Genomic DNA, 26,960 nt, shown 5'->3' on the forward strand with positions numbered 1-26,960 from the left:
AGATATTGAGAAAATAGTTTCAATTTTCAACTTACTTGCATCCAGGATCATCCTTGACCCCTTGAAGGAAGTTTTTCACCAGCGTGCAATGTGGCTATGGCGGTGGCAAAGTTTGAAGACCTTGGCCTTGACGACCGTTTGTTGAAAGTACGAGCGTAACAGTCAATTCTGTCCGCAGTATTTATTTAGAGATTTTGACTAGACATCTCTGGAATTGTGCTATTGTTTTTGTTCTTGTTAGGCTGTTGGACGACTAGGATGGTCTGCTCTTACTGATGTTCAGGTGAGATTACGTCGTATAAGTTATTTTCGTGATCAGATCCTTCAGAGAGGTGTTATGCACGATACATCACTTTCCAGTTGTGGCCCAAACTGCATTTTTTGGAAGTGGTGGTATTTCCAGTACGTACCTGTACACGTTCAACTGCACGTGCATACGGTCTACGGAGATTGTGGAAACAAATGGCAGTGCACTGTGCAGTCGAGGCTAGTGCATGATGAGAAATACATGTACACCTAGGTATCATGGGGTCAAATCACGTTGAAGTATTGAGTGTGATTCATGTGCCATGGTCGAAAGCAAAGCTCTGCCACTGATCTTCCCAGAAGCACTGCTGTCATTCAACAGTTGATCAAGCTGAAGAAGTATTGGTGTTGCTGCTACTGGCTCATGAGTGTTCTTTTTCAAGGGGTGAACCCACCTGTTCCATGTGGACACACACACACACACGCACACACACACACACACACACACACACACACACACACACACACACACACACACACACACACACACACACACTGTACCATGTATGCCTGTTGCAGAGAATCATGCCAGTCCGCATGTGCACTGGCTGTACACCAAATGACTTCTCTCCAATAGGAATAGCAGCAGTAGCGGACAGGATCTGAATGAAATAGATCAAGACTTGCACCAGGTAGCCTAAGTGACAAGGCTATGTGAATGGAACCCCCCCCCCCCCCCCCCCCATACGCCTAAGTGACAAGGCTACTACTAGTATGTGAATGGACCCCCACACGTACACCTAGTCCACACCACATGGAGTTTACAAGCACCGTATTTGCCAGAGTATAGCGTGCACCTAAGCATAATGCGCACCCCCTTTTTGACCAACGCTTGGCAATTCAAGTTATATCCGGAGTATAATGTGCAGCCTAGATTTGAGAGCATTATGGGTTACATTTATACAAAGACAGTATTATACATAGTGCGCTCATTGACAAAAGTATCATAAAAGTAATTAAAATGTGTACATGTACATTTGTAAAGGCACGTACTACCTATGGGATCTCAAACCCATCTTGCATTTGCAGTGTAGCAGGCAGAAGACACCACAAGTGTATGGATATGATTTGTGCGGGGTCAGGGACTAGAGGTGGAGAACTTGGCAACAGTTTGTACATGTACATTGCACTACTTTTCAAAGTGCATGCATTCTCATATTCGGAGCATAGTGCGCGCCAGCGATTTTGGGCCTGAAATAGCGCATCTTAAGTGCGCACTATGCTCCGGCAAATCGGTTGATAGTGACCAAGACAAAGGGCAAAGAAGACTTTTATAGGATGTAGTATCTGCCTGGTATGTTTGGCTAGGACCCTGGCTTCTGTAGCCGATATGGACACCGCTTCAGTTTAGGCCAGTGTATGATGGTGGATGTTCCGCTACCCTGGGAAGGGGCAACAGGGAACCTTGACAAGACCAAGACACACACACACACACACAGTCTCTCACATCTCTCTCTCTCTCTCTCTCTCTCTCTCTCTCTCTCTCTCTCTCTCTCTCTCTCTCTCTCTCTCTCTCTCTCTCTCTCTCTCTCTCTCTCTCTCTCTCTCTCTCTCACACACACACACACACACACACACACACACACACACACACATGCACACACACATGCACACACACACACACATGCACACACACACACATGCACACACACACACACACACACACACACACACACACACACACACACACACACACACACACACACACACACACACTCCGGACTAGTTCTTGAGTTCACCGGGGACTTTTCACTCATGCAGTGTTGTTGTTGTTGTGTATTCTCTCTGCTTGAAGGCTAAAGCTATTCCACTAGCTCTGGAAGGCAAGGATGTGTTGGTGAAAGCACGGACAGGCTCTGGAAAGACAGCTGCGTAAGTACATGTACCGGTAGTCCAGTACTGTATGTCTTCTTACATGCTCTATCCCTAGTCATCACAATACTGTTGTCCAGTGCTCTATCCCTAGTCATCACAATACTGTTGTCCAGTGCTCTATCCCTAGTCATCACAATACTGTTGTCCAGTGCTCTATCCCTAGTCATCACAATACTGTTGTCCAGTGCTCTATCCCTAGTCATCACAATACTGTTGTCCAGTGCTCTATCCCTAGTCATCACAATACTGTTGTCCAGTGCAGTTCTTACATGCTCTATCCCTAGTCATCACAATACTGTTGTCCAGTGCAGTTGTAGCCTTTAGCCTGTACTGCTAGATGATGATACGGGTGAGTGGGTGAGTGGAACGTGAACCGTTGTGGGATTCCCTCCCGGGCAGCCCATTGCATACACTTGTGTGTGACACCGCTGATCTGAAGCCCGTTACAGGTTAGCAGGTCGTGATCACGTCTGTGGTCGTGTACTGTATAGCTGGTGTAAGACTTCCAGATAGGCAATCGAAACATGCGTTATTCCCTGTGCTGTAGTCTGCCACCATCTCTGTAGATGCCATGCCCCTGTGCACTTAGCCCACATGTACAATGTACCGTGTATTTCTTCTGGACAATTGTTTTTAGAGACTCATAGATTACAATTCTGCAGGTTCACCACACTATTCCTGTTGAGATTGCGATGGTAGAAGTTGAAAACCTGTCTTGCTGCTGATGTGGCTGGTTGCTGCTTTCAGGTTGGGCTGGTCTTCACAGCAGTGTCGAGCAATGCGAAAGCGTAACTGCATTGTTTGGATGTTATGTTTTGTGTTTCTGCCGCTCTCCAGCTATGCTCTGCCTGTTCTGGAGAAAGTGCTGCAGTCGAAGAAGGTACAGTGGGTGCTGTTGTTGTGTAGCAGACTGTACCTTGAACCTTGAACGCCCAGTGCCGTAGCAATGATAGCGATGGCTTCCTCACGCTGAGGCTCTAAACTCGAAATCTGCAGTATGGCGCATGCCGCTTGAGGTCACCAGGACGACGGAACACTCTGAAGCGACTGTACCACATGTAGCATGACTGTACTTGCTGTTGTGCCTCTGCTTGTCAATCTAGCATTGCTTTTTGTAAAAAAACGTACATTACTGTATCACATTACTCAATCTCAACACATACGCACCAATATCTCCGCTGCATAAGAAACTCCTCTTCACCAATTTACTGGGCCTGGCCCATCATTTTCATAGCGACGACACGGCTATTGAGTGTGTGTGTGTTGAGACTGAGTAAAGTGCACATGGCTGCGTGGCGTGTGCAAATTCTTAGAAAAATGAACATCAGGCTTATCATCGGAGCTTCGGAAACTTGCAGTTCTGCTTATCACGTTGGTCGTTTTGCTTTGGTGGTGTAATATTTTTGGTATTTACCAAAATCAACGGTTTTGTAGCTCGAAAATTTCGGTAAACCAATTTTCCACATCCGAAAATGCATTTTGCACACTGTGTGGCATGACATGGTTGAATTTTAGGTCTCGTTATATTTTAGGTAAAAATTACCTGTCTGCTTTGCAGTATTTTGCTAAACTTATTGCATTGCTTTGTAACTGTCTGGGCATGGTGTTTGCTATGGCCACGCTGATCACCGATGTTCCTACAAATGTGTTCCCCAGGACCAGACGGCGTCCAGTCAAGCAGCTCATGTACGGGCTCTCATACTGGTGCCGACCAAGGAGCTGGCTGTGCAAGCCCTTACCAATATCAAGGTAACAAGAAAACTAGATCTTGCTGGGGAGACTGCGTTTTGGAGTATATTTAGTGTGTTTGTTGAGGCGGAATATCTATTTCTGGTACACGTGGCACTCTGGGGTCGGATGCTTATGAGTTATGCCCCCACTGAGGAAGTACTTCTGTATAGGCAGTCATTGTCACAGGTGTACTTCTGTATAGGCAGTCATTGTCACAGGTGGGAATAGCAAGGCTCATGCTCAGTCTGCTTCAACATTGGTAGTTGTGTGTGTGTTGGGGGGGGGGCTCTATGTCTCACATAGCTTGCTCGCTATCATCGCTGAAGCGATGGGCAGGAGTATGACTGTATGACTGTAAAAACTATAGGAGGACAGAGAAAGTGTTTTTACTCCGAGTTTCACGCACTAAGCGATCATCAGAAAACACAGTATGACTGTATGAGTAGTGGGTGTGATTGTGATTGTGTTACTACTGTACCGCTGTGCTATTTTCCGCTGTGCGACAGGATTTATCGTCTAGCTGTACACGCGATGTCCGTGTGGCCGATGTCTCGTCACATTCCACGTCAACAACACAGAGGTGAGCAGGGCAGAGTTTAATGTGCTGCTGGTTGCTAGCTGGTACATGTATTGTATTGCATTGCGTACTTACAGATTCTCCTGGGGTAAAAAAGAAGTCACGTGCCTAGTCACGACCGCGACAGAAAAACCCGAAATTTGAAAATTCCCGTACATATCGCTCGCTTGCGCGTGCGCGTACATGTTTTCGAATAGCTACTAGTGTTCTATAGTTTTCGGAACATTCCCACGCGAAAATATTCGTTCATTACGGGCCCATTCGAAGTTCATTCAAATATTCGAGCATTCATTGCAGCCCTATCTTTGATGTCACACCGGGTGACCTTATTCTTGCCTGTGTACTTCAAAAAGAAGTAAGTGAATTGTGATTGTTGACCTCTTGTTGTTGTTGTTGTTGTCGTTGTTGTCGTCGTCGTCGGCGCCGTTGTTGTTTGACAGGACCATTCTGTTGGAGCAGCCAGACATCGTGATTGGTACACCTGGCCGTATGCTGTCTTGTCTCAAATCTAAGGTAAGTGCTGGCTGGCGGGCTGGTGTTTTCATTATGCCCTCAAGCGTTGCTGGGTGTATGTGAAATAGGGGAGTGCTGGCTTTGCTGCTTCTCTTGTAAAACTCTGAATCGTTTTTCTTGATCTGCTTAGTTGTGGTTCCTTGGCGAGCGTTACTTACCATATCTTCCAGAGTACATGTATAAGCTGCACCGGAGTATAAACCACCCCCACATGCGCGCCTGGTTGTGATGAAGCCGAGACCCAAGGTCGGCAGAGCATTCCAGACCACGCCACCACTCCCCTTATTCATGGCTCACACATGACGGGTTTACGTGGCTCTAGTAAAAATAAAAAAATAAAACATTTTTGTCACAAAATACAGACATCTACCCTGTTTATCACCGTTACTTTGATCATCGTAGTATAAGCCGCCCCGACTTTTTGGGGTGAATTTTTTGTGTTCAAAGTGCGGCTTATGCTCCGGATAATACGGTACCTGACTATTATTTCTGTATCTTCAAGTGTGCGCTTACCTAGACTTATGATCACAAGAGCTGTGTGTGCGAGTAAGCTTGCTGTTCATCTCCGTTCCGTTCTCTTCCGTTTTGTTCCCCGTGTGCTGTGCAGTTGATTGACCTGCAGCACCTCAGCTTCCTGGTCATTGACGAAGCAGACTTGGTGTTTTCGTTTGGCTTTGAGGAGGACGTGCGTAATGTCATCGAGTAAGTGAACAGTATTGAGATAGTAGTGCATGCAAGTATTGAGTTAACACCGGTACAGCACGAGGGAGGATTCGTATTCAGTCAAACAGTCACTGTAGTCGTTTTTTTATGACTGTTTTGGCTGCAGTGACTGGCATTCTCGGCCTTTGATTACGTTGCGGTCTCTCTGATCTAATTTTTTTAAGTGCTACCCTCCCCCCCCCCCCCCCCCCCCCCCCCCCACACACACACACACCACTGTCCTGTCCTGTCCTGAACATTGCCGTAAAACGGTCACATGTCCCCTCATATGAGGGGCCGACAGAAATGGGGTATGTCGTTGAATACGGTACGCAGCACGCTCCGCAGGCTAGCGGCCAACAAGAGTTCGGGTATACTTTCACACCACACACACACACACACACACACTGGTCTGGTGCTGCATCTGCGCCTTGATCCTTGGGTTTGGTGGTGTTCGATCAGATGCAGAAAAGTCAGTCAGTCTAACTGGCTGGGTCACGAACGCCGTGAATCGTGAATAGAACACATGTGTGATGTGAGTGGACAATGTCTATGATTTTGTGTGAGTGTATTGTTCTATGATATCAGCTACCATGACTGTCTACCTGTGACTTGCCATGGCTAGATTGCTTGTCTTGACTTGTGCTGTTTGCCCTATTTAGGTACCTACCTAACATTTGTCAGTCATTCCTGGTCTCAGCAACGCTGTCAAAGGTAAGGCAACTGCACTGTGTGTGCGCGCGTGTGTGTATGTGTCACGCAACTTTGCACATTCACTCTCATCTTGGTTCATAACCTTTTCAAGTAGGCCAGTGCAGACCCTGATACTATCCACTGCAGTGCAGTGAAGCTAAGTTACCAGGTTCTTTTCTGACTTGTGCAGTCAACGACACGTCTGTTGCTTGATGCTTATGACCCCCTTTACCTCTTGCTCACTTGTGCTTTCAAGCCTTTGCAATAACCAGGAGTCTTCTTGTCAACGGTTGACAATGAATGTCTGCAATTCCTTCATTAAAAGGAGTTTATTTTGTTTTGCCTATGTGTTGTAACCGTTAATATGTCACAGGATGTTGAGAAGCTGAAGGAGATTGTATTACATAACCCAGTAAGTGTGTTGTCACGGCTCGACACCGGGTTTGTGTACTAGCATGTCGTTACTTGTTGCAGAATATTTCATCAGCATCTGCTGGTAGAGGCTACAATAGCAGCAGCAGCTCTAACCTACTTTTACCAATCTTTCAACTTATACTTGTGTGTCACGTACGTGTAGTTTGTGTCAAGTAAGTTACTTTCAATGTTCTATCTCTTGTGGTGCTTTTTGCCAATTCTTGAGTACTCATGTAGGTTTGTGTTTGATATGGTGTACAATGTTCTTTCTAGGTTGTAGTAGGAATTGAAGAAAGCGCGCTGCCCGACCGCTCACAGCTTAGCCAGTTTCACATCAGGTCAGTGCATGGCATGCTATGTTCGTTTGATCTTCGCTTGGTGTATTACTTGCTGTCGTTGTCTTTCCTTCAAGTGTCTGTGCGCTGGGCATCGTGTCCCCTTGTTACCTAGTACGCATACTTGTACTGCATTCTCATCCGTGTTGATAGTGCTTGTTTTGTTTGTCCTTGTGGCCTGCAGTTGTCTGGACGATGACAAGTTTCTGATCATGTATACTTTGCTCAAGCTGAGGTACGTCATGTCTTGGGTGGTGGATGTGGTGTTGCCAGTGCTGCCTGTGCTGTTGGTGCTGGTGGTGCAGCACTAGTGTTGCTCTGGACTGTATGCATCTCTTCTGGACATTCTGGGAGACAAACGGACCATATCATCCCACACAAATAAATTGAAATTGCGTATGCGTATTTGCGTTAGGGTAAGCTCTTCGTGCAGAAGGTTGCCTCCAGTGTGTCATCTGCTCTCAGCCCCTCCTTTGTATCTTCCCTGATGGGAATTTGGCAAAGGATATGGCGGATAGCAGAGTTGTACCGGCATGATGAATTTGTGTGACATGTCACGTGTCAAGTGTTTCTTGCCAAGTAGTTGCTGTTGATTTCTGGTATGTTGATGTACACGCCTGGTGCTCGTTGCTCTCCTTGCTGTGCAGGTTACTGCTTGGCAAGTCACTAATCTTTGTCAACGGTATTGACAGAAGCTACAGGTAGGTGCAGCGTGGTATTAGATAAACCTAGTTTTGTTGAGAAACATGTTGTTGGTTGACAGCATGTAACAAGGTGGAGAAAGGTCACTGTTTCCGAACACGGTGGTCCTCCACCTTGTTGCATGCTGTGAACCAATAGGTAGGTGCATGTGTGCTGTGTGTGCTGTAGATATCGAATAGAAGCTGTATACATGTACAGTAGAACCTGTCAAGGCGACCACTCGGATAAGGCGACCACCTGTCCTAGAAGACCACTGCAACCAGGACCAAGGGATGCTGTTTCCAGTCAATTGACCCTGGATAAGGAGACCACCTGGTAACAGAGACCACGTTTTGAAGGTCCCTTGAGCGGTCGTCTTGGACAGGTTTCTCTGTACTTGTGTACCATGCCTGTGGACTATAGTGCATGTAGTGCATGTACCGGTATGTCTTTTTCAGATATCATGTATCTGTACAGTACTGACTCGTACGCATGTCACGTCATAATGCACACCCATAGTGTACTCGTAGAAGTCCAGCCATAGATTTTTGTCCCGTGCAGTGTTGAGGCAATCCTCGAGCGTGTGTCTGAGAGGGGAGATGTCGGATTTCACCACATCAATCCACCGAAGCCTTGGTCGTCCTCGTGGACGCTTGATCTTTGACGTGTCGATGGCCATGGTTAGCGCGCCATAGGAAGCCGTGCCCGGACCTTCCCGAACAACATGGCCGAACCATAGGAGATGTCTTCTCTTGCACAACCTGCTGATTGGTTGCTGTTTTGATTTTTCATACAGGATTTGGTTGGATATGCAGTGTGGGTAGTGGACTCCTTCATTGACAAATGTACATCGGTGTAAAAAAACAAAATGGCGTGTACTTGTCATGTGCTAGAACCTGTATATGGTGTTTTCGTATGCTATTCTTCCTGCTGCAATCTATTTCATGATGAAACAGTTGACAGATGCGTGGAACCCATTATTTGGGAGACATGCGACCTGTATTATTATTATGTACTCGTATCGCACTGCAGCTGTTCCAGCAGCATCCATTCTCTACGTGGCCATCTTTTGCTTCCGCTCTCCCCACCTTTCATTGTCTATGCCCATGTACACTGTACACAGTATTGCTGTCGCTGAGTGACACTAACCCATGTTTTTCTCCCGGTATGGGATTTCTTGTTTCCTGTCGACAGACTAAAGCTGTTCCTGGAGCAATTTGGCATCAAGACCTGTGTCCTGAACTCAGAGCTGCCCCAGAACTCCAGGTAAGCACTGGACAAAGGATCGTTTGGGTCGAATGATGCTCTCTTTTTTTATACATGTGCAAAGCCCCGATTGCACCGAGTTATGCACACATTTTTCCATGGGGGGGGGGGGGGGTGTTGCACGAGTGATTGTGGTATATGCGCAGCATGTCCTGTGTTAAAAGCTGCGTCTAACTTTGCCCGTGTCTTGTCTGCAATGTCGTGTGTATCATCTTCTGTGTAGGCAGCACGTGGTGGAACAGTTCAACCGTGGCATTTACGACATTCTGATAGCTAGTGATGAGAGCACACCAGATTCAGGTAAGTGCAGGCAGCACTGGAGACCTATAGTCTGTGGAACTAGTAGTGCCTGTTAAACTTGGACATCATTGCTGTAGACTTTACCATTTATACCGTGAATAGATGTTGTTAGCGGCATCACACATGTTGGCGTGCTTTGTGAACTAATATCTGCTATTGACAGCCTGCATACTTTCCCTACATTGCACCCATTGCTGTGCCTTCATCCTTTTTCCAACAGTTATGTTCGTTTATCTTTGCTTTGTGCTTTGCGCTAGTTCATGTGTGTTTGTGTGTCTCTGCTGTGTATGTATGTGTGGTGTGCGTGTGTGTGTGTGTGTGTGTGTGCGTGTGCGCGTGTGTGTGTGTGCGTGTGTGTGTGTGCGTGCATACATGTGTGCATGCGTGTGTTGGTTGTGCTTGATGTGTTCAGCTGCAGATAAGCCCGGGAAAAGCAAGAAAAAGAGGTGAGTATCACTATTGATATGACCCTTACTCAGTAGGATGCCTCAACACAAACACTCAAAAGGGAAAACAACCTACGCCGGAGAAGAGGAGGGAGAAATGGGTCAGCTCCAGCCAAGTACCGGTCAGGTGCAGCCAGTGAAAGCCCAGACTGGCGGACACTGGCAGCACCGAAGGCTACTGGGCTCCAATGCATGATCCTGTTTGTAAATTTCTTTCACAGTTCGTGTCACACCCTACTTGGAAGCAATATTTTGCTCATGTCTGGTACTTTGCTGTCCTAGGATTGTTTCTGCTGCAGCTCTTGTTTCACATCTTAATTCTCACGGGTTGCTGCTGCTGTTTCTGCTGTTCTTGTTCTTGTTGTAATTATAATTATGTTGTTTTATTGCTGTTGTCTAGAGCTCGTGGTGACAAGGAATTTGGCGTTGCTCGTGGCATTGACTTCCATGGTATGTGATAATGTATTGTTGCAATGCATTGCACGTCACCTTGTGACCATTAAAAAGTAAAATGCCCCCACACAGTAGAATGACCTCGAGTACTGCGGTACATGATGTGTTGTTATCAATATCATCAGCAGCCTCGGCCTTGTAATAACGTGTGGGTTTGATCAACTTACACCCACTGCCTCGGGATCTGCACCTGCGCCTTGATCCTTGAGGGTAATGGCGTTTGTACAGTTGTGGAAAACGTGCACTTATCCACACTCACAGGAGTACACGTGAGTTTGTTATGTGATAACACGTATTAGAGTGTTGAACTACGCACCTTCTGTCGCCCCGCTTTCAAATCCCAACTGAGGCGCTTTCCATCCACCCCGACTTTTCAACCCTCACGCATCTCGTGCTGAAACAAATAGGTTTGCAACCCGTAGGCATTATCATTTTGTTTGTTTCGGACTCTTCCTTTTTTTTAGCAATGCGATTAGCAATGTACAAATAAGTCAATGTTGGAAATCCCCCGGCTGGGGGTATTATGTACTCGTGCTGTGAATGACTAATATCCTTCAACAAAGGAGAGAGAGAGAGGGGGGGGGGGGGGGGTCGGGCAGCAGCACATCATCCCTCCGCTATTTTTGTCTTTGTGGGACCACTCTCCTCTTGGCCTTGATGTCTGTTCTTTTCCACTTCAGGTGTTGAAGCTGTTGTCAACTTTGACTTTCCGCTAACTGCTGATTCCTACGTCCATCGTGTTGGAAGGTATGTGTTAGTATACTGTGCCTTGTTTAGTAGCTTGTGTGAAACTCTTCCTTGCCTTGCATCGATATTTTGCAATTTCCCTGCCACAGGCTGCCTGCTGGTAGGATCTGTGCAAGGTGGTAGTGGAGCTTTCACTGCATGGGTTTGCTGTGTGTGTTGTGTTGCGACACTGTAGAACGGCGCGTGGCATGGAGGCAGGCAATGCTCTGTCCCTCGTCTCTCCATCGGAAACCTTCCGGCTACGTAAAGCTGAGAAGAAGCTCCAAGTAGCAGCAGGTATGTGTAGTCCCCCCCCCCCCCCCTCCTCTCGGCTTTGGTTGACTTCCTTCACTTTATCATTCTAATGAGTCTAGGAATCTAGGAATGCCGCACTGGGGTCTAAGCCGACCCCCCCCCCCCCCCAAAAAAAAATTCTTACTTTTGTTGACGTTCAAGGAAAAGTTTCCTACAATTGTAGTTTGCCCTTCACTCTGAATTGACAACATGTCGAAGCTTCGTGGTAGTGCAATGATGGATTGCACAACGTGACAAGTAGTCGAATGACACCATGCGTGCATTATAATGCATGGAGGGCGGGAGCGCTGGTCGATTCGTACTATCCAGCATTTTATGCATTTTGAAGTGCATGTAGCACAGCGGAAAATACGGTACTTGTTGCCTATTCTGCTGTTCTCTGCAATTTGTTCGTTCGTTCAGTTATTAGGTTTAATGACTTGGTGTCTTTGGCTTTCTGTGTAAACCTTTTTCGTGCTGTCCTTGTCTGGTACTTTTTGCACATTTTGCAGGATGTGTTGCGGAGGACGCAGAGCCGTTTGTGAAGCCGTACGCGTTCAAGATGTCTGAAATTGAGGGCTTCCGTTATCGGGCAAATGTGAGATGGTGTTTTATCTGACTACTTGTTCTCCTTGCTGCTGCTGCTGCTGCTGGTCTTCTAGCGTTACATGATCGGATTTGCTACGAGACTTAGGCAACGGAAATTAGTCGGTTTCAAACTCAATCTGTCGTTATGTGCCTGGTGGTTCTATCCGATGTCCGCTGTGTGTGTAGTGGTGTGTACATGGTGTGTGAGATGATGTGAGTGTACCTAGTTGTTGATGTGAGTGTTCGACCAGTTATCACTGAGCCCCACCATCCCCCCCTGCTCATGGCATGCGCCGCCTCACAGGCATTCCAAGTTGATCCCCAAATGTCATTCAACTCTAAATACAGGTGTCCTCCCATGGAAACTTCCATTATTTCACCATTGTTTGTTTCTGCTGCTGCATGAATGATACTCTGCTCTGTTGCAGGATGCATTGAGGAGTGTCACCAAAATAGCAAGTAAGTAATTCACTGAAGAAAAAATTGACTAACGAAGTTACATGTACGAAGTCTGAAGAGAATATTGAACGGTCTCTGCTGGGATGACAGCTACACCATAGCTAAGTGGTTAGAGCATCGCTGGCCTCAAGGGAAGGTGCCTGGTTTGAGTCCTGGTGGTGACAGTCGAGTTTTTTCTGCAGACTTTTCCCGTTTGCATCTTTCCCTCGAGCCAGTGAATATTTTTAAACATTCAGTATGCGTCCAATTTCATCAGGGGTTTTCCACCGTTATACAGCGGCGGAGAGGAAGGCTTGTGCTGAACACCTTCCTTTGGTGGAGTACTCCGCTTGTGCTTGCTGGTTAATTGATATACACGGCATACTGTAAGACGTGTAAATCTAACGAGGAAGTAAATCTAACGTTAACGCACTCTCCACATACAGGCATGCACCCGGCTCAGAACACATTGTTTTCTGGTTGGCATATCAGGGATATTGGGCGGAGCAGCTGGCGTGCATGAGAAAGACAGGTCGGCCTGCTCTGCGCAGGAGCTGTGACCCGGTGCACACATAGTGTGTGTGAGAGAGAGACAGACAGGTCGGCCTGCTCTGCGCAGGAGCTGTGACCTGGAGCACACAGAGTGTGAACGAGAGACGGTCGGCCTGCCGTGGGCAGGAGCTGCGACCGGTAGTGATTGAAATGAGCCAGCTGCGGAGATAGACTGCCCTCACCCGATATAAGTATATGGACAAGAGTTGTACTGACACTGTTATTGAGGAAATTATGGTGACAGTGACGGAGAGATAGTGATCCCCAGTCGAATGGGGTTGGGAGGGAAGGGGAAATTGACACTGACGGACAAACCAGTGAACAGTCAAGTCGTCAGAAAGCAAAAGTGACAAAGGAGTCTCTCTTTTCTCCTTCTCTCTCTCTCTAAAGCAAGATTTGGAATGCATGCGTGGGAGAGTGGCGCGCGCTGCGCATGCGCATGTATAGCAATGACATCATAATCAGATGCATGATCATCAGACTAAGTATGAGTGGTAGATGTTCCACGTTCGTTAACAGGGCTTAGCGCACACGCTAAACCACCATTTTAACGAGTTACATTTCTTCGTTATAATAAGTTCTGTTTAGGCTGTAAGGCCTCATATGTGTTAGGTGTGGATATGACTGAAGACTGCCAGATCGCTAACATACCTTTTCGTTAACCAATGGATTTTGGACAATCGTTAAATTTGCGACTCGTTATAATACCGTATTATCTCTATTATAAGCACGGTCCTTTATTTTTTCAATGTACCTCCGCCCCGTGCTATTAATGGAGACGTTCCTTTATTGGAGACTGTTCCATTATTATTTCAACCTCATTTCAGAGGCATGTTGCCATGCCAAATTCATGTCAGACACACACATTTCAGGGTTTTTCCGCTGGTACAGATAATGAATTTACACAGTGTGCTTATAATGGAGACTGAGCACTTTATTTTTTGAATGCCGCCCCAAGGTGTTCTATTATTGGAGACGTGCTATTATTGGAGACTGTGCTTATATTAGAGATAATACGGTACTACATGTCTTACAGTAGATGGTGTAGGCATGGTCAGCTACATGTACATGTCTGGAGTGCTCTGCACTGACCGTGGTTGTGCGTTGGCCGTGTCGCAGATAGAGACTTTTCATCACTCTTGTCCGCTGTCGGACCTAGAAGGGAATTGACGTGTGTTGAAGCCTGAAGGCTGAAGGGCAGTTTTAAGATGCAGTGCTGATGACTGCATGGCAGTCATGGGCACCGTGTGGGTGGGTGCTGTCTTTCTGGGTACTGAAAGTGTACTGGGTGGATGCTGGCTGGGTACTGAGTGTCATCTATGGTATTGCAAATAAGAATGTTGCTACAGGGCTTTGACATTGATGCTGTTACTGCTGGTACAATGCCACCAAGACCCAGCATTGCCACTGATGCATTGCGTTCGGTGCGTTTGCCGAGAGGTATTCACTCTGGATGGGGTGGTGTTTCTATATACAGTCACGAAACATCCACTTGACATGCCGTTGACTTTGTCCACCTTGTGGTGTGCTTGCCGCTGAGTGTAATTCACCTGGTGTTGCCACTGTGCTTCTATTTTTAATCATCTGTACTGCTTGCAGTAAAGGAAGCTCGACTAAAAGAAATCCGTGCAGAATTGCTTAACTCGGAGAAACTCAAGGTCAGTATGATGTTACAATGCAAAAGTTCGCAAAATTACTTATTGTGTAATTTCATAGAAAAGAGAAAGTCTTGGTCCTTTCTCTTTTCTATAAATTAAACCTTGGTTCTCCATCCGAGTCCATTCCTGTGTAATTTCAAGCTGCCATAAGTATAACTGGTGCCAAAAGTTCCAACAAATCATCAGTTACTGATTCATCAACCCCGAGTGATTTGTCGGGATCTTTCTAGCACCGACAGCACAACAAGCCCCATGAGTGCCCCCTCCCCCTCCCCCGATGCAAGTATCATTTCCGAGGTCTTTGCGTATTGGGGAAGAACTTAGCCTGGAGAGAACAGCACTTCTTCTGTACTTGTAAAGTTTATACTAGTGGAGGTTCGTCCCTGGATTGCAACTTTTAACTTGTTATACTGTCTCATTCATAACCATGGTGACACATGGCTTGTTCTAAGCGTAGTGATGCATTGCTTTGCTGTAACCATAGCAATGCATGGCTTGTTCGAAGCATAGTGATGCAGGGCTTTGCTGTAACCATAGCAATACATGGCTTTGTTGTTCTCCCACTACAGTCCTACTTTGAAGACAATCCACGCGACCTGCAGATCTTGCGCCATGACAAAGTGCTGCATCCAGTGCCAGCACCGGCACATCTGAAAAACGTACCGTCGTATTTAGGTGAGTCTCTTGAATCACTCTCATCACCATTATAGTCTGTGCTTGCTTTTCACTCATCATGCATATCCTGTTCGGTGTGGGAAGAAGTGAAACAACAGGAAGACATGCACAGCGCATGTCGTACAGTTTCCATCAAGACTCTGTATCCCCAAGAGTATGCAACTCTGCACGTCACGAGGCCTGGCACAGCATGCTGCCCCCTCTATCGCCTGAGCCACACACCGGCGAATAAGCTGGACTGTCATGTCATTGTTGATATGCTACGCTTTTCAGCTTCTAAGTGCGTACTTCTCCGGCGACTTCAGATGGCTTTTGCGTGTGATATGTCACATCGAGGCATTGCCGTTGAATTTGCTGCAGTACGCATGAAATGGTTGTGCCTGTAGACTCTAATATTAATCATAATTTAATAAGGCCCAAACAAATAATGACCTTGTTTCCGGTCGGCCGACCGGGCCACTTTTTCCCAAATTCTGAAACTTTTTTTGGTCCCAAATGTGTACAAACGGTGGCAATGCCATGTGTGCAAGTGCACTCAACGAGTCATAACTCAGTCAAATCTCAACCGAATTCCACAATCAAAACACCTACAAGGTAGCAGAGATTCTCAGCTGTCGGCTCGAAAACCTCCGGGGTCAATACGAGCTAGAATAACGGAGCTGGAAAGACTCGAACTGTTTGCTTGATTTCTCAGGATACACGAAAACAGGAATACACCACATGCTGTACAAGAACAGTGAGTCAGTCAACTCTGACATTGATCCTTGCCATGATATATGTACAATGTACATGTGTAGGTGCTCTTGTCCATCAATACCACAACGATTGAGGAACCAAAAAAAGTATCCAAAAAAAGTTTCATTCCGGCCGACCGAGTCTCCGTTTTGAGGGGTTGCCGACCGGAAACAAGCCTATTTTTTGTTTTGGCCTAATAGAACAGTTGGCGTACAGGGCAGCAATGTAGTGCTAACCTTTCCGCTTCTGTCTCTATTGAACTCTGCTACATGTGATGGTTGATTGTCCACGTGAAAAAAGGAAAAGAAAAACCCCCAGGAGACTCTAAACCGTAGTAGGAAAACGCCAATCCAGGCGGCTTGAACGTCATTTTGCTGCGTATTGAAAGCAGCACGCCGCACGGAGCACCCATAGCTAGCTAGCTCAGAGATCAGAGCTGTGTACTCTTGGTGCTACATGCTGTACTCTTGTTCTCATGTGTTTGTGCTTACGCAATGTACATGTTCACATGCAGGAAATTTGGGGTTAGAGTTGGCGTACGTGAAATCTAGGGTTGGAATTGCCTTGCAACTAATGTACACTGACAGATTTATTCATTTATTTGTATTTCCTAGGCACGTTTCTGTGTAAAGTGAAAGACTTTTTTTGAAAGTGAAGTGTGTTTGATTTATTCTTGTTTGTCTGGACGTGTGTGTGTAGTTCCCAAGGCTCTAGAGAAGACCTTCAGAAGCAGTCACCCACACGGTGCAAAGCAACAGCGGAAACCGGTCAAGCGTGGCGATCCGTTCAAGAAAGGCTCGGCGGTCAATGTAAGTGCACTTCTTGTTCAGTGTATGTATGTCCGTGTGTGTGTACGTTTGTCCGTGTGTGTGTGTATGCGTGCATGTGTGTGTTTGTGTGTGTGTGTGTGTGTGTGTGTGTGTGTGTGTGTGTGTGTGTGTGTGTGTGTGTGTGTGTGTGTGTGTGTGTGTGTGTGTGTGTGTGTGTGTGTGTGTGTGTGTGTGTGTGTGTGTGTGTGTGTGTGTGTGTGTGTGTGTGTGTGTGTGTGTGTGTGTGTGTGTGTGTGTGTGTGTGTGTGTGTGTGTGTGTGTGTGTGTGTGTGTGTGTGTGTGTGTGTGTGTGTGTGTGTGTGTGTGTGTGTGTGTGTGTGTGTGTGTGTGTGTGTGTGTGTGTGTGTGTGTGTGTGTGTGTGTGTGTGTGTGTGTGTGTGTGTGTGTGTGTGTGTGTGTGTGTGTGTGTGTGTGTGTGTGTGTGTGTGTGTGTGTGTGTGTGTGTGTGTGTGGTAGAGCCTGACAATGTGCCTGAGCCTCCGCCCCGAGTGGTATGTACGGTATGCGGACGGGATTTTGCACGGAAAGGAGACATGGCTCGGCATAAGTGTCTGGAGGAGCGTGCGCGGCCTGTGTCTGAGCAGCGGGGCGCCAGTCAGTGCGGGCGGTGTGGGCGGTGGCTGAGAAGCCGCGGTGGCTTGGTCCGGCATGTGTGTGCCTCAACGGTGGATGCCGCAGTGCCACCTGGAACTACCGGAGCGTCGGCACCGGCGGAGGGATGTTGTGCCGCGCATTGTGACAGGTGTGGTCGCTGCTTTCGCGGTGTCCGGGGACGGGGAAGGCATCGCTGTTCAAGGGTGGCGCATAGACCAACAGCAGAGGAGCGCTCAGCCTTCCAGCACGTGTGCATATGCGGCAAGCGGATGCGACTACCCGTGCACCTGGAGCGCCATCGAGCGTCGTGTCCTCTCTCTCTCTCTTCTCAAGTTTCCCAGTGATGGGATCACGTGACCCTTTTGCGGCAGTGACTCTACAGGACAGGACAGGTGTGTGTGTGTGTGTGTGTGTGTGTGTGTGTGTGTGTGTGTGTGTGTGTGTGTGTGTGTGTGTGTGTGTGTGTGGGTGTGGGTGTATCTGTATGTATGTATGTATGCATGTCTGCATGTCTGCCTTTCTGTCTGTGTGAGTGTCTGTGTGTGTGCATATGCATGGCTTCGCCAGTTGTGTGGATTAGACAGTTATCTGGTGCAAGTCTTGATCTATCTCATTCAGATCTTGTTCGCTATCGTTGCTATAAGAGAAAATCTGTGGGTGCACACCCAGTGCATTTGTAGATTTGCGTGCTTCTCTTGCGACGGGCGTATACATGGTACATGGTGTGTTGTGTTGTGTGTTGTAGAAGCGGAAAAGAGATCCCCTCCGTAGCTACAAAGCAGAGAAAGGCTACGGCGCAGATAAGGTAAGTTAGTACATATGTAGCGTCTGGACTTGTACATCTCTTGACACCCTGCAAGTGGTGCGAATGCTGCTGGACATACACATGATTGTACGTGAACACAGGGATGTAATCGGAACTGGTCCAGGGCGCCAACGTTGCACTCTGGGTCGAATTTCACCTAACGTACCTGCAGTGTCTTGTAACACATGTACTCCAAACTACAGGTGTAATCTGATAATTTGAATATGGCTGTACTCACACATGCCACTTGATTAGAAGTTTCTTGCAGGACCGACTTCAATCAATAAGATTCCCACATAGCAATGAACTGGGTGTGTCCGGTTTATTAGAAGTCCCACGAAATCCGCTTACAAAGAAAATGTGTGGGAACCCCGCTGATAATTCAAAGTTAGCAAGGCATGATTCAAAGTTCAATGTACACACTGTACGCCGGGTACTACTCTTCAGTTCAGTGCACTTGAGCAGATCGCACTGGCCAGTTCAGTGTATGGTGCATGCTATGCTTATGTACGGACTCTGGCGTGGCAAGAACTCGATCAATGTGATGCACGCACACTTCAGGAACTTTGCAGAAATCGCGGATCTCGATTCAATTGTCAAAATCTCAGAAAAATCACATCTATGGAATCACGATTCCCCAGGGACAGCCTGTAGAGATGTTCATGAACACTGCTAGCAAAGCGGAGGCCATGAGCACATGTTCTCTTGTTGAAACTGACCATAAGGTCTCGATTGTGAGCGAGCACGCAAATTGCCGTGTCTATTGTGATTTCTCCAATATGATGATTATAATATTAGGGTGCATTCTTATATTCTCTAGCTTTTAGGAGATGAAGAAAAGAGAAGTCGAGATAACTCAAGAGCGGGTCTCGAAGAATTCGGAGATATTTTGCACATGTAAAGCAATATGAAGCGCCAAAGGGGCCGCGATCTTGAGTTATGAATGTAGTATGAACATGTGCGTATTCGAAAAGGGAAATGCGTACACTCATGATCAACACGTGGCTTTTAGCCGTAGTTCGCATGCGCTGATCCCACACCGTGGGAATCTCCAAGTTTCAACCACCTGTGAAGCTTGGAGAGCTTTGGAGAGCCTCCTAAAAGTCGGAGAGAATATAAAAACAGCTCTCGAACTTTTCGGAGAGTCTCCAACTTTTCCAAGAGGATTTAACAACGCACCCTTACTATTTTTTTATGGGCTCCCTGCCCTCTCGCTCTGGAGCATGTCAATGTGTGCTGTCTGTATGCAGGGTCCATAGAAAAGCTGCATGCATGTATTATAAGTACCTTAAACCAGAGTTTCTTCTTGTACCTTGTGCGTGTATGTGTGTTCGTTTACAGCGGCGGAACAATGCGTTCTTTAGCAAAGATAAGGGTCGGCCGAAGGCCAAGAGAGTAAGTAGGGTATACTTTGTCTGCCTGTGCTTGTCTATTAGAACTGTCGAGACGAATCTTGTGTGCATCGACGTGCATGTATATTCCGTTCAAGTCCAACATGAGGTGACTGCTTTGATGTCTCTTTTGCTTTTGGTGTGTGCTGTGTGCAGAAAGGCTAGGTAGCTGTACGAAGAGTGCGGCGATACATCCAGCAACAACAAAGCGTTGTGCTCTATCTTCAGCAAGGTCATCCAGTGAACAGTGATTGCAAGCAAACACCGGCATCATATAACCTTCTCATATCTTAAAATATTTGTAACCATAATAAGACTGATTATGAAATCACCCTCCTCATACACAGATTGCCACCGAAAAGATAACTTTCATTATACCGGTATCCATATTCAGTGTCATTGTGAGATTTTGAAGTTTTCATGTGGAAGAGAAGCTGAGATGAGCATGAGCATAGCATAGCAGAGGCTGAAAACAAGTTGTGCTAACAATGTCATGGATTAATGTAACTGTGAAGCAAACGTGAAAGCAGAAGTGGTCCAAAGCGAATAAACAACAGGGATCCGGTTTATAGGCGAAGTATGTGCAGAAAATGCCACATTCACAAGAAATTATATGGACAATTATTGGAAAAGAGAAAGTGTTTGTGTGAGAGAGAGAGAGAGAGAGAGAGAGAGAGAGAGAGAGAGAGAGAGAGAGAGAGAGAGAGAGAGAGAGAGAGAGAGAGAGAGAGAGAGAGAGAGAGAGAGAGAGAGAGAGAGAGACCCACAGATGTGCATGCGTACAGACACACAGGCACGTAGATTTATGGAGGCAGCAAGAGGCTTTGGTTCCAATGAAAAATGGCACGAGGATAAGTTATCAATACTTGGAATAGTAAAAGGTAAAGGTTAATGGTTCAGGAAGCACTGCACATACCCCAACTGCCAGGGTGATGGTGTAGATAAAGAGAGATGGTGTAGACAAACAGAGATGGACTAGATCGAGTATTACCATGGTATATGTATGACGGAGAAGAAAGGACGAAGACAATTCAAACATGTGTACAACCTAGTTACATGCACACACCGACTTTTCCGTTTCGACGACAGTATAAAATTCTTGGACACACGCGTGCACACGTACAGTCACTGGCGTACAAAGCAAGTGGACATACATGTACATCAGGAACAAAAGACGTCCACGCATACAGATGGACACACATATTAGTGGACGCACATGCACGTGCAGAGTGGTAGTCACATCACTTATTACAGGACATACTCGTTAGCAAACTTTTCACTTTCGTTACATGGGTGCGCTGCAACTGCAAGTCGTGATCAAGCTCAGACAGGCGTTGGCGCAGTGTTTCATTTTCCATCCGCAATCTATGGCGTTCAGCCTCCGCATCAGCCATAACTTGCCTGACCACCAAACGGACAGAATCCTCCATTGAATTGCGCATTGTCATCATCAGTGCCTCCACGAAATGATGCTCGAGACCTGCAGTGAAAATTACAGTAACAACAGCAGCGGCACCAACATAAGTGAAGCAGCCTATACATTACAGCACACTTTGGCTGTCATTGAGCAAACCAGTCTTGCACTGCTTAGCAAGCAAACAGTGCTTGCACAACCGCACTTTCTAATGTATGTCAGCGAAGCTTTGACTATGCTTACCCCCTGGGCCCACTGGTTTGGCAACTGCTGCGGTGCCTTGATTTCCGTCCGCTCTGTATGACACATGAAAAGGGGAAGAGTCTCAGAACATGGATGCACATAGCCATACACATTGCTACTGTACAGCTTCAACTTCAAGTATTGGATGGGACAAACTACTGTACATAGGCGCACGCGCGTGCACACACACACACACACACACACACACACACACACATACACTTGTGTGCACATACATTCATATGCACATAAATCATGTATGGTATAATTGGACTACTCTTCACGTACTGCAATCCATCATTGCACCAGCACAATGCTTCTACATGTTGTCGGTTCATGCGTCTCACCTTGAGAAGTGGTTGATAAGTGGGCCAACTGGGGGTAGAACAGGAGCTGCTACGTGAACTATTGTGCTGCTGTCTTGTTGACCACCACCGGCCTGCATCATTTGATGTGTTGGTGGAGGCGCTTGCATCCGATGGTCACTCTGCATATTCATCATGTTATGCTGCTGGGTTGGAGTGTTAGCGGGCCATGCAACCTGCAAGGCAATAACACAAACACACGCACACACACACCTCAGACCTGCCCATCGCAGAAGCGATGATAGCGAACAGCTATGTTAGACATAGCAACTTGTGCTGGGATTACACCATTCAACAGCTTGCAAGGCTGATGAATTGATCGCCACTAATTTTAGCCTGGTATCCACCACACAGCTGATTGAAGTGGCTTTTTCTGACCACACGCACGCACACGCACACACACACACACACACACACACACACGACACGAAAGTGCTATTGGGTGGGCATGGCTGTTTACTACACTGTCCCCGGGGAAAATTGCGATTCCGCGGCCGCGTTTTTTTCCGCGTTTTTTGCGATTTTTAAAAGACCGCGTTTTCCGCGATTTTCCCGCGTTTTTTGAACTTTTTTGTTCCACTACACGTACACACAGTGCACTTTTCGGTCAGCAACATCTCATCGTGGCGGCTTTTTACTCAAATTATGACGAGTGCTTACACCAGAGACTTGTACTTGATTGATTTCACTACATACTCACTGAAATTGCCGCACATCAATATTATTCACCGCATATTTACCGCAAATTCACCGCAAATTATGCCATATTATGCCGCGTTTTTTCCCGCGTTTTTTGCGATTTTTTTCCGCAATTTTCCCCGGGGACAGACTACAGTAGAGTCGCGCGCCCAAGACGTTCTGTCCAAGGGGTTAGCACACACACACACATGACACGAAAGTGCTATTGGGTGGGCATGGCGGTTTACTACAGTAGAGTCGCGCGTCCAAGACGTTCTGTCCAAGGGGTTAGCCTGGGGCGTTCCTATTTTTCAGCAATCCGGCTGCGTTCTTAAAGCACGTTCTTGGAAACAATCATATGTGGATCATATGTATCCCAAAAGCTGCCGGAAAACCAACACCGCCGTTCTTAACTTTAGGCTGTGGCGTTCTTAGCATTTCAGGCTGGACGTTCTTCGGCTCAACGTTTTTCGGTGCATGACTCTACTGTATGAAAAAGGTGAAAATACAAACAGCTCTCTCATCCTCATGCCAGTGAAACAATAATTTGTGAACGGACCTACAATGTGATGGAGTATCAATACTTCTTGAATTAATGGGCTAAACAAAAGTGCAGGCTTTTATGCAGCATGTGTACAATGTACACTTCACCACATAACACCAGATGCAACATGGCGCACAAGCAATCTGAATGCTACAAGGACTGATACAAAAGGTGGGAGAAAATGTTCCTAAAGGGAAGGCGCCATGAACTTTTAATATACATGAATCTCTAGGACTTACTGCTGAACTGACCACAGGAGGCTCCGAGCCGCTGAAGACAACGTTACGAGAATAGCCAAGTCGAAAAGCCTTTTCTATGTCCGACAAGACCTCTCGCACTGGCCGGCCATTGAAGCGAACGCTGTACTTCCAGTTTTTGTGCTTGCCGCGACCAGACTGAACCTCAAACTCGCGTGGAGTCATCCACATGGTCTCCCAGAGTAAAGACTGCACACGCGGATCCAGCCTATTGTCTACACCGTACAGTTTGTCCAAGTACAGTTCTCCGTCCAAATCCTGACAGGAGACGGTTAAGATTGGCGGCCAGACAGGAATGGGGGGAGCACTGTCCACGGTCCCAACTGGTGACATGGCCGCTTGTGATGTTGTACCACTAGACACACTAGAGTTACTAACATATGATCCACTTGTTGGCCAATCTGGTAGCGAGGGACCGTTCATCATGCCCAAGTTCAACTGGATGACGTCGGTGGCTGGACGTTTGGCAGCTGGTTCAATGGGATGCACATTGTTCACTGTCATCTGCTTCATCATGCCGCCATTCTCTGCTCCAGCCATGCCAGAACAGTCATTACCTTGCCTAAGACACACACACACACACACACACACACACACAGCGGAAGTAGGAAAACAACATTGTAGTCCTTTTTCAGTCCCTCAGACTTGCAAATAGTACTGTTACTTCTTTCGACCAAACAAGACCATAGGACGCTTGCAGACATAGCACAGCGTCTGGTCAAAAGAAGAAACTACTACTGCTACTATGCATGGACGGACCAAATGAAGATGGCATCGACGAAGAAAACAAACCATTATAGGTGATCACTAGCATGCAGCTGACAACAATGTAGAAATCAAGATACTGGTGGTCTTATTTATAGAAACACTTCAGCGCACGAGCATGCAGGGAGACGTTGAACAATAAAAACTTACTGTCTGTCGGAGTGCGTTGCCGGTGACCCGCAGAGCAACCCCCATCCTTGGTTGCCGTTAGAATTAGAGCAGGCATCCTGCAAAGACAGGAGGCAGGAGGGTTGCACATAAGGACACAGGGATTAAGCGATGTACTGTATAAGCTACACGGCAGACTAGTGGTAGCTTGCAAAACGCCAGAGGTAAGAATTACAAGTAAATCCTACCGAAACCTGTACTGTAGATCAAAAAGGAACGCCTCTGTGGCCCCTTAGTCGGAGACTAGACAAGAAGCAAACAGCCAAAAAGACACAACACCCTTACTGGGTTCCAGTATAGTGCTCCCTTGTGTAAACAAGCATTGAGGATATGGGAGCTACTCAGATCAAAAGCAGGATCCGGATCTGTACATAGACGACATTCCTGGAATCCATAAATGGAAGTATTCTGAAACTAGTCCCACAGATGAAATGTTCTCCCAAAAATGGAATGCACCCCCAAACGAGGAAAAAGTACATACGTGTCAAATTTGGCCATTGTAGTTCAAATTTCTCGCTATGGAAAACGATGACTGGTACATGGTGATCATTTGCAGACGCATCAGCTCACAGGCGGCGACGGGCGCAGTGATTGCGATCCTGAAATCATTATTTCAATTTTGGATTTTTCATTGCCACCGGGATCGACATAATAATGTCTGGGCGCAGCGCCGTGCTGACGAGGCTAGAAAGGACGAAACAGCACGGCCCGCATATCAAGTCTACTGAAACAGTTCCGTCCGCAGATTGAGAATATACAATGTTTGTACTTTTGAAACACTCCACCACTCCGCACTTGGCCCACACATTTGAAATGGCCAAGTTTGTCGCAGCTTCTACGTCACTGTATGTGTAGCGGATGTTAGCACATCCGGTACACGCGAGGGATGTGGAGATCATCATCACCACTCTAGCAAATGCTACACTTTCTGCAGTCACAAGAAGTTAGTTGGAAAAGGATGAAGTGCATCTGTCACGTGTCAACTGTCAAGTAATCCCTTTGAATGGTCAGTCCTCAAGTTGGGCATGTAATGCCCATCCTGGCTCAGCCCAGCATCTATGGCTGTGTTTACATGAAGCGTTTCAACCCGGGTTGAGTTCGACCCGGGTCAGATTTCAACCCGCCATGTGCACAAAGTGAATGGCGCGTTTACATGACGCATTGCGCTTGACCCGGGTTGAAATTTCGCCCCGGGTTGATTTCAACCCTCCCCCCAAGGGGAGGGTTGAAACCAACCCGGGTCAAGAAAATCGTACAAACGTACTTCTGTGCGTATCTCGCGCCAGGTTTGAACAGGACTGCACATGCAAATTTCGCGCGAACGGATTCACGTGACCATACAGGACTCTAGAAGTGGACTTTTGGCGGCATATCAGTATTTGACCCGGGTCAACTGTCTTCATGTAAACGCTCACCTCTTTTGTCTATCGTACAGACTTTCAACCCGGGCTGAACTCGACCCGGGTTGAAATTTCTCATGTAAACACAGCCTATGTCTTCCTGTCGTAACCGCTTGAGTTTACAACCGCCAATCCTATCCTAGATTGCAAAAGGATTCGCACTCGGACTTAGTGCTTTCAAAAGTGTGCACTCTTACTGCATGCTTGCCCATATGATGGACGAACAGCCGTAAAGCATTGTTTGTTGGTTTCTCTTTGTCGTTGATCAGGCATCTGCTCAGCTTCAACTGGGCAAGGAGCTGAAGAATTTTCTGTGCTGGAACCCCCCCCCCCCCCCTCCTTTTTTGTCTTGTTCCTGTCGACAGAGGTGGCTTTGAAACATGCTGTCCTTCCCAACTTTATTTGGTCATTGACCGCCACCGGCCCGGAGTTGCATGAAATAAAAAAATAGTATTATTTTAAACCTCCCTAATGGATGAAGATTATCCTTTCACAAGGGTGCCATTCGTGTCCTCACTCCTGAAGGTGGATTGATGAAAAACTCACTCCTGAAGCCGGTGGATTGATGAAAAACTAACGTTTCATTGGGTGATGCTCACTACAATTATAAGACAAATGCACAGGTGGCGACTTACACTGCTCGCCCAGTGTTATTACATGTATTTGGCCCAGGAGACAACCAGTTTTAGCGGACATACCTGTTCCCGTTTCACCTCGCTCAATAAAAACGGAGAATGGTTGGATTCCCCAACCATCCAGCGCATTAGCACCTCCCGCAAGAGCACTCCCTTCCCCTCATTCGGCCTCCACAGCACCCCACCCCCTATACGCCTTCCGTAGTCCTACCACTGTCATCGCCACACTCCTAGATCCTGCCATCGGTAGACCAAAGCCGTAGTAACTGTTGTTCCTTTCACAGAGTATAGAACATACTAGTACATCATTCTGAAACTGTACAACTTACAGACAAGCTTTGGAGTGAATCCTTGTCAACAATGCCACACGCTTCTCCAACTGAGTGCCGAACATTCGAATCATCGCCAGCTGCCTCAGCTACACAATTATCTGAGTGGTTTGGTGCTGACGAGTTGACAGTGGTCATCGGCTTCGTGGTTGGAACTGTGGCAGAAGCAAAGCCCGAAGGTAGTGGAACTATTTCCCCAACCATGCCTTCATTCAGTGCCGACAGGCCTTCCATCGAATTCGCAATCACGTCGAACATTCGGCGAAAGAGGTTCGGCGTTATCACGCGCCCCGCACACTTCCGAAATCAGGTCGGAACGGAGTCGGACCTTCTTCGAACTCGAAGCCGAATGTTTTCGCGTGCGGCGCGGTGTGTCCGAAGCTCCAGCCAAGCAATTATCTTCGTCGTACAGCATGCAGCTACAAAATGGTTCTTTGGTTTTCTCTACACTTCGTACTTCACAATGCTGCATGTCTAGCTGTGTCTGTATCTAAACAAGGGCACGGGGTCATGAACTTTCGAACGTGTTGTACGGTGTGCAACTACAACGGGTACGCTGCGCAATGTGACTATCGACAAAAACG

General features: G+C 47.0%; 2 protein-coding genes across 2 annotated transcripts; one reads left to right on the plus strand and one right to left on the minus strand.

Moving 5' to 3' along the window:
- Window positions 1–7: 7 nt before the first annotated feature.
- On the plus strand, window positions 8–19,971 carry LOC135816116 (probable ATP-dependent RNA helicase DDX56). The gene is made up of 27 exons (XM_065329488.1): window positions 8–147; window positions 242–283; window positions 2,102–2,178; window positions 3,019–3,061; window positions 3,838–3,930; window positions 4,419–4,492; window positions 4,930–5,002; window positions 5,610–5,704; window positions 6,367–6,418; window positions 6,771–6,809; window positions 7,085–7,149; window positions 7,331–7,381; window positions 7,794–7,847; window positions 9,022–9,093; window positions 9,317–9,393; window positions 9,806–9,839; window positions 10,240–10,289; window positions 10,973–11,039; window positions 11,215–11,315; window positions 11,825–11,910; window positions 12,329–12,359; window positions 14,490–14,548; window positions 15,118–15,223; window positions 16,658–16,767; window positions 18,128–18,187; window positions 19,529–19,582; window positions 19,735–19,971. The coding sequence occupies exons 1-27, from the start codon at window positions 97–99 to the stop codon at window positions 19,741–19,743; spliced, it is 1,725 nt and encodes a 574-aa protein (XP_065185560.1). The 5' UTR covers window positions 8–96; the 3' UTR covers window positions 19,744–19,971.
- Window positions 19,941–26,960, minus strand: LOC135816118 (uncharacterized). The gene is made up of 6 exons (XM_065329494.1): window positions 26,377–26,960; window positions 23,995–24,071; window positions 23,062–23,641; window positions 21,583–21,776; window positions 21,236–21,288; window positions 19,941–21,058 (listed from the first exon to the last, which is right to left on the minus strand). Exons 1-6 carry the CDS (start codon window positions 26,632–26,634, stop codon window positions 20,820–20,822), a joined length of 1,401 nt encoding a protein of 466 aa, XP_065185566.1. The 5' UTR covers window positions 26,635–26,960; the 3' UTR covers window positions 19,941–20,819.

This window comes from Sycon ciliatum, chromosome 4, assembly GCF_964019385.1.
Source record: "Sycon ciliatum chromosome 4, ocSycCili1.1, whole genome shotgun sequence".
NCBI classification, from domain to species: Eukaryota; Metazoa; Porifera; class Calcarea; order Leucosolenida; family Sycettidae; genus Sycon; species Sycon ciliatum.

What these genes read in the sequence shown, in the direction of transcription:
- LOC135816116 (XM_065329488.1), top strand. Translation starts at nt 97, where the DNA reads ATGGCGGTGGCAAAGTTTGAAGACCTTGGCCTTGACGACCGTTTGTTG. An exon ending in AGATTGTATTACATAACCCA is followed by an intron (nt 6,810 to 7,084) that starts GTAAGTGTGTTG and finishes TGTTCTTTCTAG; the next exon opens with GTTGTAGTAGGAATTGAAGA. An exon ending in GAGTGTCACCAAAATAGCAA is followed by an intron (nt 12,360 to 14,489) that starts GTAAGTAATTCA and finishes TACTGCTTGCAG; the next exon opens with TAAAGGAAGCTCGACTAAAA.
- LOC135816118 (XM_065329494.1), bottom strand. Translation starts at nt 26,634, where the DNA reads ATGTTCGACGTGATTGCGAATTCGATGGAAGGCCTGTCGGCACTGAAT. An exon ending in ATTCACTCCAAAGCTTGTCT is followed by an intron (nt 24,072 to 26,376) that starts GTAAGTTGTACA and finishes CTGTCTTTGCAG; the next exon opens with GATGCCTGCTCTAATTCTAA. An exon ending in CTCCTGTGGTCAGTTCAGCA is followed by an intron (nt 21,777 to 23,061) that starts GTAAGTCCTAGA and finishes ATTGCCTTGCAG; the next exon opens with GTTGCATGGCCCGCTAACAC.